Source organism: Littorina saxatilis, linkage group LG4, assembly GCF_037325665.1.
Source record: "Littorina saxatilis isolate snail1 linkage group LG4, US_GU_Lsax_2.0, whole genome shotgun sequence".
NCBI classification, from domain to species: domain Eukaryota; kingdom Metazoa; phylum Mollusca; class Gastropoda; order Littorinimorpha; family Littorinidae; genus Littorina; species Littorina saxatilis.
In genome coordinates this window covers 42,498,745-42,514,468 of record NC_090248.1, presented here as the reverse complement: position 1 = coordinate 42,514,468, position 15,724 = coordinate 42,498,745, and the positions used below count along the sequence as shown (strand labels likewise).

Here is a 15,724-nt window from a genome sequence, read left to right as displayed (position 1 = left end):
CCAGCCCATGCCCATTACTTGTATCTCCTAGCTAGTCCTCAGAGAAATAAATACGAACAAACAAAACCCATTGGTTTCGTGACCTACCCCAAAGTAATATATGTTGTCTAATGCAAATTTTAATGTGGCAGTTTTGATTATTACCGGGAGCTGTCTGGGGACTTGTGCAGAATGTTTTTTCTTGGTTGGCTGTGTTCGTTTCTGTCTGAGACCTCGCGTTGTGTTCGTATTGGTGCAAAACAAATTTGGATTGGATTGGATGGATAAGATTTACAGTCCAGTGAGGTTACCCTCATGGAAATTCGGGCTGCTTTCTCCCCGGGGAAAGCGAGCTGCCATACATACGGCGCTACCCATATTTTTTTTCCTGCATGCGTGTATTCATGTTTCCTGAGACTTAATGCCGTGTGAGATGGAATTTTTTTTTTACTTTATTCCAAGTCCCACGGGTATTTGATGGACATTTTTATCTATGCCCATACAATTTTGCCAGGAAAGACCCTTTTGTCAATCGTGGGATCTTTAAAGGTACTGAACTTGTCAAATCCAGGTGCACGGAGCCCCTGGGGCTTTTAGTCATACCTCAGGCAGCTATCCGTTAGAAGAACTACCAAGTTTCATTGACTTGCACCCAAAGAGTCAAGAACTGCGATTTTTTTACGAATTAATTTCGTACTCGGACCCGGCTGGTCTTGACCTTTTTTTGGATCTAAATTTAGATCAGGTAGATCACCACATCATGCACAAAAAGACATGTCACTAGCAAACTATGTCAGACATGATCATGAGTTTGTGTAAAACAAAATGGAGGCCGGAATCACTGAGTTGAATCGAACTCCGACCAAACACCACGTAATAACTAGGTTAATTTATGCACGCGCGTGAACAAGAAACTGTCGAGCTTCACAGATGTCGTCGTTGGGTAGTTTTGGGTTTGTTTTACTACCCATAGAAGGATTTTTGAACTGTAAAATAATGCACTCAGCTGCAACAAAAACGCAAAACGAAGGCTGTGAGCTGCACTGTGCCTTTAACGTGCACACCCCAATGTAGTGTACACGAAGGGACCTCGGTTTTTCGTCTCATCCGAAAGACTAGCACTTGAACCCACCACCTAGGTTGGGAAAGGGGGGAGAAAATTGCGGCCTGACCCAGGCCTGAACACGCAACCTCTCGCTTCCGAGCGCAAGTGCGTTACCACTCGGCCACCCAGTCCCATTTCTGTTCTCCCCTAAATCTCCCGATGCAGTAAGCAAATTACTTATAGAAAACTTCACCCCCTTTCTTCCAAATTACGTAGCCCACAATATACAAGTCTGTTTAACATTGAACAAACAAACACAAAACAAAAATCATCTATCATCCATGAAGAAACAGCATCCGACGATAAGTGACCACACTTCGTCATTAATAGATTGTTGTTTTTCTTATTCGTCCACTTGAGAGAAAAAAGCAGCTTCTTTACTCGTAGTGTCTAAAGCTGCCTAAAGTTTAGGAAAACTGAACTCAAACAAACTATATATAGACGCCTTCTCGAAAGCCAACCTCAAGCCGCCGGCAGCAAACTGTCTGCAATTCTTTACCCCCAACCCGACCCCCCCCCCCCCCACAACCACCCCCATCCCCATCCCACACACTCACCCCCACCCCCCCCGCCCCATTCTTTTTATCTTTTTTTTATGAGTTATAGTTTTTTTTAAAGTTTCTTTTTCTATACAAAGCCAGGGTTTCCCCATCTCATTTGCACCTAATACAGTATTGGCGTAAACCGGTAATTACCGGTATTTTACCGGTTGAAACGAGCAATTACCAGAACAAAATTGGCTGCCGGTTATACCTACCGGTTGTTTTTTTAGAACGGGTGGGTTTTTTTGCTGGTAGGACAATAAAACCAGTACTCTGAGTTGGACTATAACTGGTTCCAATGACCAGCCTACCGTTTTTTTCTGGACTGTTTACATCATAAAAGTTTGCGTACCGGTTTGAAAAAATACTAGCGCCATCACTGTAATAGCTTCGCCGTGAGGGCGTAAAACTTTAATTTCTCTCACCGACCTTGATAATGAGGTGGCATAAATCGCTTGACGTAAGAGAAGGCTGCCCCTCGTTCACTACCAGAGTTGCAGGTTCCATCGTAGGTTCTGTACCGTCGCTCAGACCTTCTGCGGCCCTCGCATGGCTGAAAAATTGAGCAATGGTTCAGTATTAAAGCCATATGTACTCGATGACTATACACGCTAATTGCTTTACCAACAGCTGGAGACAGACTAAATTAAGTTCCCTGCAAAATATTGTGGTCTAGGACCCCTTAAATGTTGAGATATTTGAATTTTCATTTTGATCTGGATCGTCCTATTTATAGATTTGGCAACACATGTAACGTTGATGCAAGGGAGAGAACACCGCGGCTTTGTTGACATCCTCACTTTTTCAGAGGCTAGAATAAGCTGTAATGCATGTATTATGGTCCGCGCATGGTGACGTATCGTCATTATATGGTCTTATGGTGCGTTTGACATCGATTGTGGGCAAACTACACTTTGTAAACACGGGAGTGCGTTAGTATGTCTTTAAACACATTGCCAACGAGTATCTAAAGGTATTTTTCTCAAATATTATAGTGAATAACTAAAAAATTGAAAATGTACATGGAAATATAAAGTATAAAGCTTATTGACTAGAGGGGGTCAAAACTGACTAGCCCAGAATGACCGCCCGGTCAAAATTGGCTAGCCCAGAATGACCTCCCGATCAAAATTGGCTAGCCCAGAATAACCGCCCGGTAAAAATCGGCGAGCCCAGAATGACCTCCCGGTCAAAACGGACTGCGGTCAGACTAGGCTGGTACACCGGGCCTCCGCTTAGGGGCAAATTACATCTGCGCAGAGTCAGCGGCACATACGACGCACTGCAAATTATTGAGGTAATTTTTTTTTTCACAGCCCGCTGCACGTTGGGTGAAAAGAAAACAGGCCAAGTACTCGTCATAATCCATATCGCAGCATGCAGCGCCGCTGACTCTGCGTAGGTATAATTTGCCCCTTATGGGCAGAATATACCTGCGCAGAGTCAGCGGCACAGACGCCGCACTGCATATTATTTATGCTGCGTAGGAGATTATGACCAGAACTTGGCCTGTTTTCCTTTCACGCAACGTGTAGCGGGCTGTGATAATCTGCAGTGCGTCGTCTGTCATGCTGAAGTTACATAGGTGAGCGAAGCCCCTTACCTCTCGAATGACTTGGTGCAGCGTGTCGACCCCACCCCTGATGCTGCCAGTGCTGTGCATAGCGGACAGCTCAGGGGATGTGCCGCACAGCACGAAGGTTCCGTCAGAGATGATCAACCCGCCTGGAAAAGAACATATTCCATTCAGCTTTACAAAGTTACTCCCCTTTTTGCAGTCAAAGCGGCGTATGGCTGCCTGAATGGCGGGGTAAAAACGGTCATACACGTAAAAACCCACTTGTGCAAAAACATGAGTGAACGTGGGAGTTTCAGCCCATGAACGGAGAAGCAGAAGAATCAATGAGAAACTGTCGAAATGTTGAGAATGTTAAACAAATGAGCCAGAGTTCAGTTTACAGATCTGATAAACAAAGGGAAGTAAGCACTCTAAATGCATACGACATGTGTAATAGAGTTAGTGAGAGTTATTCGGAACCCGTCTCCTGGCACCTGAGAGAATAACAATCATTGAAATGAACAAGCGACTTTCATCCTCGAGCGCTTTCTTCTCTTTCTTTATCATGTTGAAATATTGATTAAGAATGTACCAATCCTGGTAACTGTTGACGTGTTGTCTTTTTCTGTAAAAGTTACCCCACTTCAGCTTTTAGAAAATATACCGAAAAATGTACACAGAAAGCGAAGAGAAACATGTAAACTGCTAACGAGGTCTGAAGTCGAAGTGTCATCATTACTGATACAGTTTATTATTGTTTTTATTTTTTGTGCTGGTAATTTTGTGTACACTTGTTTCCCATCTTCCCCTCCATACTACTACTAATATTGCTGCTGCTGCTACTACTACTACACTGACGCACACGCACACAAACACTCTCAGTCTAACTCACTGACACAGACACACAAACACACACACACACACACACACACATGAACCCAAATGAAAGGTCTGTCCAACCCAAAACAAACGGTTGACCTTATCGCGGTCAGGCAGCCCCCGTTTTCCCTTCTCTTTCAGTTTCTCTCTGAGAAAAGGTGTGAAACGATCGGCGATTCAGGGAAAAGAACTCAAGAACAAAAGCAGTATCTAGAGTTATCATTATTACGACTTTTCACGTGTAACGTGCACAGTAGATACTAGAGAACGCCGTCGTTTCCGTCCACTCGACCATTTAAGGTAAGGACCTGATTATATACTACGATCGAATATCTCCCACTTTCAAGCAACACACAACTTTCGGCCCGTGAACACCAGAGATCTGATAGTAGACAGAAGGACAGAGAGACAAACAGACAGAGTGAAACATATACATTACCTCACTTACGGTGGGGGGGGGGGGGGGGGAGGGTGGGGGGGGGGGGGACGTTGTTAACAAACCATGACTTGCGGACACTTTAAAAGTGGCCATCCGTCTAGGAACAGAGAACATCATGCTCCTAATGCCGGGCTATACTTCATGAATTATTTTGTATGCAAATGATTGTCATTTATCAGTTCAACCCGATGACTACGAACAGTGAGTTCAGTGAGACAAGAGCCTCGGCGGAATGAGGAAAACATAATAACTATTTCTAGGTTAAACATATATTGTCCACTGGCAAAAATAACACGTACTGAAGGCGGTGTGGGATTTTCTTAGGTTGGCACGTTTTACACGTTGTCTTAGTGGTAGCGTGTGATGCTGATGCGCAGCATTTTCATACGAGATTCTCCCCCCAAATCGAAGTATGAATGCCTAAATGGCGGGGGGGGGGGGGGGGGGGGGGTGGGGACAGCGATACGCGTAGTAGTCCCTCGTGCCAATGAATGCACGTGACAGTCACGGCACACAAACCCAGGCCAAGAACAAGAACAAGAACAAGCAGAGAACTTATTCCTGTGCGTCTGAAACAGCATGAAATATACATTATTTGACGATGATGGTTCAGAACTCTTTTTCAGCTGGAGGGGAGAGCACGTGCACTCAGTACACCCCCCCCCTCCCCACCCCACTGTCCACCCCTATTTAGGCCTATTGGTCACGTGTAGACAGATGGTGGTGTCAAAGAACAGACACAATCTAAGACCACACCTAACGGTGCAGAGAGCCCTGCACTTAGTCCCACATACGACGCGCAAACTTTACCTCTCAATGAGTTGGCTCTCTTTCTAACTAGCGTTTTGAAATAATAGTAATATAATAATAATAATAATAATAATAAGAACATTTATATAGCGCTAAATCAAAAACTTTCGTTAAAAAGGCTTGCTCTAAGCGCTTGACATCTAAACTAAAACGTCATGCACACTCTTTACAATGATGTACAAGAACTTCATGTCACACTCTTTCATTCAGTATAGCACCATTCACACCATTCACACAATATAATGTTCTGGTCACATGTTCGAAACATTAAGTGTACGCCCAGGCCGCTAGCAATGCTGTCACTGACACTTATGTGAGTTTGGATTAATATAAACGTTTCCATCAAGATATAAATCAAAGGTATTAAATGTCTATGATGTCATAGAAAACATGTGCGTGAAAGCACACACACACACACACACACACACACACACACACACACACACAGACACACACATACTGACACACCTACATCCACACACACACATACAAGCACGCACGAAACGCACGCACAAAACGCACGCACACACACAAACACACACATACACACACACACGCACGCACGCACGAACACACACACGCACGCAAGCACGGACGCACGCACGAACACAAACACACACAAACACACACACACACACTGCAAAATGCTGATATGCTGACACAGGTGAAAACTTTCTTGCTGTTCCGATAATGCTAACTCTCCCCTCCTCTTCTATTTGCACAGAGCCACTCACGCCTCAACAAATAAACAATCTACAAAACATGCTTAGTGTGTGTGTGTGTGTGTGTGTGTGTGTGTGTGTCTGTGTGTGTGTGTGTGTGTGTGTGTGCGTGCGTATGTGTGTGCGTGTGTGTGGATTTGTCGGTGTGTGTGTGTGTGTGCGTGTGTGTGTGTGTGTATCGGTGTGTGTGTGTATCGGTGTGTGTGTGTGTGTGTGTGTGTGTGTGTGTGTGTGTGTGTGTGTGCGTGTGTGCGTGCGCGTGCGTGCGCCAGAACCATTCCACGGGAAGGGTTATAATGATTATTATATTCAGCTTAAAATAATATTTTATATTATGCTAATCTGGGATCAAGCATCCAACTCAACACTTCTAGTACACCAAGTGTATTCCTGAACTCAATAATTATGTCGTTACCACGTGAACGAGCCTTCCTGGTATCCAGAAAGCCAAGAGGTCTATTCCCTTACGTCAGCTTCTAATTATAGTCTATATCTTCATGACGTAACACACATTACATCACGCGACCTGCTGTCAACGTTATCATCCTATGGGGTTAAAAACTCAACTCAACCTGCCCTTATCAGAACAAATCAAAGTGATTGCGTCCTGAAACTTCAACTTTATGTCTAAATATTCCTGTAACACGGATATGACATCGTTTGGATTGAACTCAGAGTAATGATCCCCCTGGGTAAACAGATGCCATTGAGGGTAGGAGCTACCTTTAAATACACCTTTTTTCTCTTCCAAGTCATTGGACCACAACATTCATAAAACAGAACTGTCTGTGTTCAAATTTGGTGTGCTTTTGCTTCAATGTATGTATGATAATAGTATATGATCAAAAACAAAATGTGCTCTAAATGAAAAATAAAATGAATTATGGATGACAAGATAATTTCAAAACTATTCATTAGAATGATTTGGAATTTCGCAGAAATGTATAAAACATACGAATAGATGTTTTGTTTGAAAGGATTATCTCTAAGAATGACAGTTTAAGATATACACATTTTCGATGTTTTGAGACATTTTGTACCCACAAAGTCAACATTTAAAAATCAAAATCTAAAAGTTGTTCGAACAAATCAAAGATAAACATCTTACACACTTGTAAGCCAATTTTAGTTCAAATATGGGGAGTAGTTTTGATATTAGACTGTCATCCATGAAGTAACATGATTCCATTCATCGCTTTTCTTATTTTTTATTTAATAATTTTTGCAAAGTCAATTTAGAAATAATCTTTTATTTTATCATGTATTATTTCATACATTGCAGCAAATGCACACCCACTTTTAACGCAAACAATTTTGTTTCAAGAATGTTGTGATCAAATGAAAGACGGTGTATTTCCATGGTAGCTCCTACCCTTAACACTTTCTACCCTTAACACTTTCTACCCCGCCTATGTTGAGTCTGACCAAGTTGGTTTTAGCCGAGACCAGCTGTGCTGCAGCAGGTCACTCAGAATTGTAATAATAAAAATAAAGTGTATTTATATTGCGCCTATCCCTTACAAAAAACAAAAATATTTGGCTCTAAGCGCATTACAACATGTGTAGGGACTTGGTACAATCAAGTCTGACAAATACAATAACACAATATACAGTCGGTCTCTTAGGTAAAACTGGGAAAAGCAGCTTCGACATTTGAACACTGCTACTAGAAGATCCTCTGACAATGCATACTGCTTTACAATATGCATTTATGTATAAATATAGTTTAAAAAAACATCGAGTTAATAGGAATTAGGAAAGGTTCTTATAATAAAACTATCTTGTAGTAACTGTGTAGAAACTACACGCTCGACGTTAAAGGAAGCGACTGAAGTGACTGTGTGTACGGATATATCCGTACCAGGTCGGATAGAGCCATATGAGTGGGTACGAATATATCCGTATCTGGGAGACAATGAGTTAATAGAACCAAACCAAGAGGCCACTTTTCTGACCTAAACTTTATGTTTGTATCTTACTCACATCACAGATTTCAAATCACTTCTCTGGAACTCAGCGTGATATTGATAATCGAACGGCTGGGGGGGGGGGGGGGGGGGGATAAGATGCCCTTACCATATCAATACCATGAGGTCATATGTTTGCAACTTCCTTATATAACAGAAATGATATCATTTTGCCCTGGAACAGTATAATAATCCAGCGGGGTGGGGGGGGGGGGGGGGTGGTGGTTGTGGTATGGGATTATGGGGATGATGATGCCCTTACCAGAACTAAACCGAGAATATTCTGACCTCAGTCTTGATCCTCCTAACGTCACAAGTATTGATTACCTCTTGTGAAATAAAATCTTATAATCTCGTACTCTGTGACCTGTCTTGAATACATCACATGTATATTTTAATTTTTGTGAGATCACACTCGATCATCTGCATTGGCCATACATCAATGCTGTGTACACGTAAGCGCTTGAATATAACACGTCACTGTGCACAAGTATCTGAACCGTGCGTAAAGACGAACGTGAGCTCTCCCCCTCCCCTCCCCCTCCCCCATACACAAAATCAGTCTCACTACTACATTGTAGTTACTAGTACTGCTGGTGGAAATCGATTTTGTGTAAACGTTGTTCGTATCATAACGGGCTGTGCTTTTGCTTTGAACATACACAAATCCTTCGCAACCAAACCAACCCTGCCGTGATGTATAGGAAACAAGAAGAAGAAGAAGAAAACGTGAATTTACTGACAAATAACACATCTTTGACACATCCATACTGACTATGTATACGTATCCGATCCGGCTTGAAACAAACACTTGCAGCCAAGGATAGGGAGGAGAACTACCCGGAATAAAACACAAAACAAATCCTGCATTGTCGCTCACACACACACACACACACACACACACACACACACACACACACACACACACACACACACACACACACACACACACACCCATAATACACAACTGAAATTGTAGACAAATGATCATCTCATAGCTAACACGTCCATAATAACACAGTAGCACGATAAGAATTCATCCTGGATCCTGCCAGTAGTCACAGGTACACCAATAGAGTGAAGAGAAGAATCTTACTCAAACCCAACCTCCCTCAAGCGACCCTCACCCCCCATACCAAAAAAAAGAAGAGAAGTTGCAGACAGTTCACCATCTCTCACACGTCAATCCACAGAATCACAAAAGCACGCCAAGAAGTAAGCTTACTCACCCGCTCCTTGGAACAGACACAGGAAGCCCAGGAGAACGAACAGGAGAAGGTAGTACCCAGAGGAACGGAACACTCGCGGGTGTCCATCACCCGGGCAAGACATTGCGTAGGCCATGGGTGCAAGCGATCGAGCTGCATGCAGTCAATTAGACAGACAGGCTTGCAACTGATGCAACGCAGAAACCCGCCAGACGCTGCATCTCTCTTTCCTCGCCTCTCCTATTCCCTCTCTCTCTCACAGTGTCGTCCACGAATTGATGATCGACTGCCTCGAGCAATGTGCATGAATTTTCTCCTGATTTCGTAGTCGATCCTCATCCTGATAAGCGGGTATGGAAAGCTCTTTTTTCAAAATTCGAACTTGTGAGCCAGGGTGCAGAAAAAAAATCGATTTTTAAATATTTTGTTTATGTATATTTTGTTTAAAGGTTTCTGATGTCTGAATCAGTCTCGAACGTACGAGGGAGTGTGCAGAAAAAGGGTTTGTTGAAAGATTGACGATCTGTGTACACGGAAGAGAGATGGAAAAGATGGTCAACCGGTGGATAATACAAAGGTGGTCGAGTGCAATGTGCATTTACCAAGCCCTTCGCTCTCACGTACCTCCTACCCCATAACCCCGAAATGGGTTTCACTCGTCTTCTCACAAGCAGGACTTTATGAAACGAACGCTACTTTCACACAAGAAATTCAGTTGATCCCAGGATCAACACGGGCCGAAACATTGACAATTTCAAAGAAACAGGAAGTTGTACACCTGTTGGTACAGGTAAACAAAATAATAGTGTTGATGTGTCCTGTTAAATTGTCTTTTCGGCGTTTGTACATAAATGGGAGATAACAACTATCGCAATATCAAGGAAGAAGATTGTTGTGAAAGTAATGCAATAATGAATAAGAGCTCAATAATGAATAAGACCTATTGGCTTAACAGAAAGGAAGAAGGCTACTCTACCTTTATGGAAGTGATGCAATAATACTGGTATTGGTGACAGAAATATGTTTTCCACCAAGAAACCGATCGATCAACCAAGGAACCAAAAGACAGAGCGAGCGATAGACGTTGCAACAGGTAGGAATGGTATTGTTTTTGGTCTGAATGAGCGTCATACAGTGGCATGTCATAGTGTAGAAGGGAAAGTAGTAAAAGTAGTTATAAATAGAAATGAATGAAATCAAAGTGTATGATGCAAATAACTTTATTTAAAATTATCACTGAGTCACAAAATAATAAAGCAAGAAAGAATACAGTGTTAGGCCCCAAAAAAAAAATTGTCTGTTTAGGGTAACCCGACCGACCCTATCGATTTGGCGCCGACCCAAAAACTTTTTTTTGATTTCAAAAAAAACCAAAAAAACAAAAAGAGGTAAAAATGTTAAAAACAGACATTTGGTGTTTCTTTCTCTCCCTTTCTCTCTGTTTTATTTATACGTTAGTTTTGAAACATGTATTCATCAAATATAAGAAGTGAATGTTCAGCCAACATAGCATTTACAACAAAACAACAAAAAAAAAAAAAAATTACCTACCTACCGACCCTACTTTTTTTTGTCATGTTACCCTAAACAGACAATTTTTTTTTTTTTGGCCTTAGTGAAACTGTTGTAAATGGCAAAATGCTGTTGCCATGAATACACATTTGAATGCTAGTAATGTAGCACCAATATATGACCCATTGTCACACTTAAACGAAGCTCTGGCTGACTTTGTTGAGGATGTGGCCAGGTTTCCTGGGAGGGCAGTAGTCAATGTAAAAGACTATTTCTTTGAAAAAACATATACCATCTAAAGAATGGAAGTAGACTTGATCCGACAACATTTGTGTTGGCCATTGTACCAATCATGAAGTACACGATTTTTTGCAGTCACTGTCTTTTCCCCAGTAAATTTTCGAGTCAGGCGGACCTTTGACCCAGTACATTTCCCGGTAACAGCCATGCAATTCCAGGAAGCGCTGTTGTGTTGAGGCCTTGTTAAGGTTAATTTTTTTCCAAAAAATACTTGTTGAAGTTATTATTATTATTATCATATTATGTTGAAGTAACACGCCGTACAAGCCGTTACGCTGAATGCGTGGAGGTGTCGGGGGCGGGGGGGGGGGGGGGTGGAGAGAGAGTTGACTCTGATATCTATGAGGCCCTGTAAGCGTTACAGACGGTTTCGGTTTCGGTTTCGAAGGAAGGGAGACAAACCACAGCACGTCTTCCACAGGTTGATTTCTTCCCTTCTAGTGCAGGGATAAAAAATATTCATACGCAAATTGTTAGCAGATGTTAAGATTTTAAGTACAACAATGTTAAAATAGATGAATTTTTTCACATAAAAAATACACATGTTATTGTTTGTTTGAAAGACCCTGGTAAAAATAGACAACAAACTTTCAAGTTTGAAAAGAAAGTACTTTTTGTGTTGTCCGTTTGTGATAAGTTCACCTGTGCTCTACAATGTCTCCCAAACTGACGACTATATTTTGTACTCATTTACATTGTACAGTGAAGGGTTCGACAGTGGTAGTCTATGAACTCATACACATGTTTTTGTTAGAATTCAAATTCTTGTGACACACTTCTTCTTGTTCATTTCCTGTGCCTGTGATTTGTTTGAGCACATTGTGAGGTATTTGACCACAGACTACAAACGGAAACAAAGAACGAAAAACAAAAATAAAAACATGCACCAGCAATCACAGTCTAGTGCCCTCCAAAGAACACTCGCTGGGGAAAATCAAATTACAAAACTTCGAAAGCACTCACGAGAAACGCGCAAATTCGCAATCACTCCAAGTTCTTATAAAAAACGCTGGCGTTGGACCCGAGTACTCTTCAGACTGGCTCGCTCCCCCAGTATGAAAGTTTTTGTCTTGTGCACGTGGATTTAAAAAAAAAAAAATTTAATTTATTTTACACAATTAAAAAAATTATTAGAGTAAAATAAAACAGCTTCCAAATCTAGCAAAGTAAACGTTCTTGTCCATTCTGTATGAAAACCATCTTGAACACGCGGCCAGTACCGTGTAACTGGCCTTGAGACCGATCGATTCAAGGGGGGCAATCTCAGTCATCTGAAAGAGGGAAATCCAAACGCAATCCGCCTTGTTCGATTTTATGGGCTTGGACGATAGAGAAAAATAAGAAAAGCAAAAGCTGGAGTCCAGTCTGGACGAAACTGCTATCAAGAACGCAGAATTGATTTTTTCTGAGTTTTATTTTTAGCCGTAAGCGCCATTTCTCATTTCGAATTTCTCATAACTGCTGGCGGCTGCAGTGAAACCAACAAAGGGGCCTCACTCTGGAAGAGTTTCCTGCTCCGATAAACATGGCGCTTACGGCTAAAAAAAACTCAGAAAAAATCAATTCTGCGTTCTTGATAGCAGTTTCGTCCAGACTGGACTCCAGCTTTTGCTTTTCTTATTTTTCTCTATCGTCCAAGCCCATAAAATCGAACAAGGCGGATTGCGTTTGGATTTCCCTCTTTCAGATGACTGAGATTGCCCCCCTTGAATCGATCGGTCTCAAGGCCAGTTACACGGTACTGGCCGCGTGTTCAAGATGTATGAAAACTAGCTAACGATTATCATGATAGAGCAAACTTAGTGCGCCCCTGCATGGGCCCGCTCTTTAGTTTCAGGTTTAGCGCGTCGCAGGGGGGACCCCCTCCGAGAATGTATTGTACGTGTTTGTTTGCTGTTGTTGGTTTTTGTATTGTTTAGTTTTTGTGTGCTTCTAGTCCGTATGGGACAGAGGGGCGCACATTATGGAGAGCCCTGTGTTGTCTGTAATAGCAGGTCGCTCCAGAAACAAAGTACACCGTTTGTATACTACCAGTTGGTCTAATAACCCAACAAAGTATACATGTCACTATAGGATACCTGTGATGTAGGGACACTCAGTTTGGCCTGTCTCAGACTGTCTTCTCATCACAGGTACGTACGGCTGCACAGTGAAACCCTTAAATTAAGACCGCAACAATTCAGACCCCCAAATTGTAACACTTTGCTTTTCAACGTTCAGATGTTCTGTTCATTTACCACTATTTTAAGACTCAGACCTTTTTCTTAGAATGTTTGCCGGGGTCTTACAAGACGGGTTCCAATGCACTTGTATATAATATTATCAGTTACCAGCTGCGTGTTTTCTCTCCCCACCTCCACCTTTCTGTTTATGCTTTTGAAGTTTAATGATGTAATTATGCAGCAGATACACTATGAATCAGCAAATGTGTGTGTATGCTCAAAATATACATACATTTGTATCTGTGAATGATCTAGCTCAGTTAAGGTTTCAGATCACACGCTCAACACAATTGTCTCGACAATTAATACAGATAAGCTAATAGAATCACATCAGTGCTTGTCCGGCTTTGATGTTTAATTTCACTTTAACGTGGGTGTACCCGTACAGCTTGAGATAAACGTTTAAAATTCCTTAATAGTTCAGCGTGTTTGCGATTGGAGGGGATGTTTAAACGAGAATTGCTCACGTGACTGCATACGGAGATTTTTTCTCAGTCAAATGATTTTGAAATCTCTATTTATACAATAATTCCTAACAGTGGAAAAGTTGTGGTTTATCTTAACTGTTAACTGATTAGTTTGAATAATAAACAAAAAATATTTTCAGCTGTGGCTTCGAAATGTACGGTGAAATCTCCTGTGCTATTAGAATAAGAATAAGAATAAGAATAAGAATACTTTATTATCTCATAGAGAAATTCAGGCGTGGTACATATTGCAGAAGAACATGTTCGTTACTGACTCCCTCCCTCCCTCTCCTTTGTGGTAATTTCACCCAGAGTAGGTTACGTGTGTGTGTGTGTGTGTGTGTGTGTGTGTGTGTGTGTGTGTTTGGGTGTGTGTTTGTGTGTGTGTGTGAGAGAGTGAGTGAGTGAGTGAGTGAGTGAGTGAGTGAGTGTGTGTGTTAGTGAGTGAGTGTGTGTGTGTGTGTGTGTATGTGTGTGCATGTTTGTATGCGTGCGGGTGTGTACGTATATATATATGTGTGTGCATGCTTGTGTGTATGTGCATGTGTATGTACGTACGTGCGTGCGTGCGTGCGTGCGTGCGTGCATGTTTGTGTGCGTGTGTGCGCGTGTACGTCCACGCGTGCATTCCATCGAAGTGAAAATAGAATGTTCACATAGCAACCGCCTTCAGCACAAAGAAGGTGTTCAGTTCTCAGTCTAGAAATAGATCAGTGAGCCGGCCAACAGATACAACCCCCCCCTCCCCCCCCCCCCAAATTATTCTGTCCGCGGAATAGCGGGATGCAGTATTGCACCACAATAAAGTAAACACAGTTTTACACCAGATGTAGAAATTATGAACAGGTTCTGAAGAAAAGAATGTGGCAAAAATACGTATCATTTATATATCTTTTATTTTAATTCGAGATCAAAGGAATATTAACGTGAACTTACACATAAAGCTTTGTCTTCAAGCAAAATTTTAAAATGATATGCATTTTCTTCACAATTTTGGAGTCATAAATAAAGGGAATTGATATGAGTTTAAAATCTTTACGCTTCAGTTCATTTCTGCACCTCAATTTTCTATAAATCAATCGCCTGGCAAGTCACGACACTGCATAACATGATAGAGAAAACAACATGGCTTCCCATGTGATACCAGTTTTACACGATTTGTGTTTTTACATTTAGTCAAGTTTTGACTAAATGTTTTAGCCTAGAGGGGGGAATCGAGACGAGGGTCGTGGTGTATGTGTGTGTGTGTGTGCGTGTCTAGAGCGATTCAGACTAAACTACTCGGCCGATCTTTATGAAATTTGACATGAGAGTTCCTGGGTATGATATCCCCGGATCCTTTTTTCTTTTTTTCGATAAATGTCTTTGATGACGTCATATCCGGCTTTTTGTAAAAGTTGAGGCGGCACTGTCACACCCTCCTTTTTTAATCAAATTAATTGAAATGTTGGTAAAGCAATCTTCGACGAAGGCCGGACTTCGGTATTGCATTTCAGCTTGGTGGTTTAAAAATTTATTAATGACTTTGGTCATTAAAAATCTGAAAATTGTAAACAAAACAAAAAGTTTTATAAAACGATCCAAATTTACGTTCATCTTATTTTTCATCATTTTCTGATTCCAAAATATATAAATATGTTATATTTGGATTAAAAACAAGCTCTAAAAATTAAAAATATAAAAATTATGATCAAAATTAAATTTTCGAAATCAATTTAAAAACAATTTCATCTCAAGTTATTCCTTGTCGGTTCCTGATTCCAAAAACTGGATTAAAAACACGCTCAGAAAGTTAAAACGAAGAGAGATACAGAAAAGCGTGCTATGCAGCACAGCGAAACCACTACCGCGCTGAACAGGCTCATCAGTTTCACTCCGTTATGCACAAGCGGCGGACTACGGTCACTGTGAAAAAATGCAGTGCGTTCAGTTTCATTCTGTGAGTTCCACAGCTTGACTAAATGTAGTAATTTCGCCTTACGCGACTTGTTTTTAATTGATGAAATTATGATAT

At 41.5% G+C, this 15,724-nt stretch overlaps 1 protein-coding gene across 1 annotated transcript in view; it reads right to left on the bottom strand.

The window, feature by feature from the left end:
• The window catches only part of LOC138964780 (chorion peroxidase-like), a 31,292-nt gene extending 21,829 nt beyond the window's left edge, over positions 1–9,463 (bottom strand). Inside the window, exons 1-3 of the mRNA XM_070336822.1 lie at positions 9,231–9,463; positions 3,230–3,351; positions 2,056–2,179 (exon numbers count right to left, since the gene is read on the bottom strand). Coding sequence (XP_070192923.1) covers positions 2,056–2,179; positions 3,230–3,351; positions 9,231–9,345 — 361 coding nt within the window. The 5' untranslated portion in view covers positions 9,346–9,463. The remainder of the gene's footprint in view (positions 1–2,055; positions 2,180–3,229; positions 3,352–9,230) is intronic.
• Positions 9,464–15,724: the final 6,261 nt, after the last annotated feature.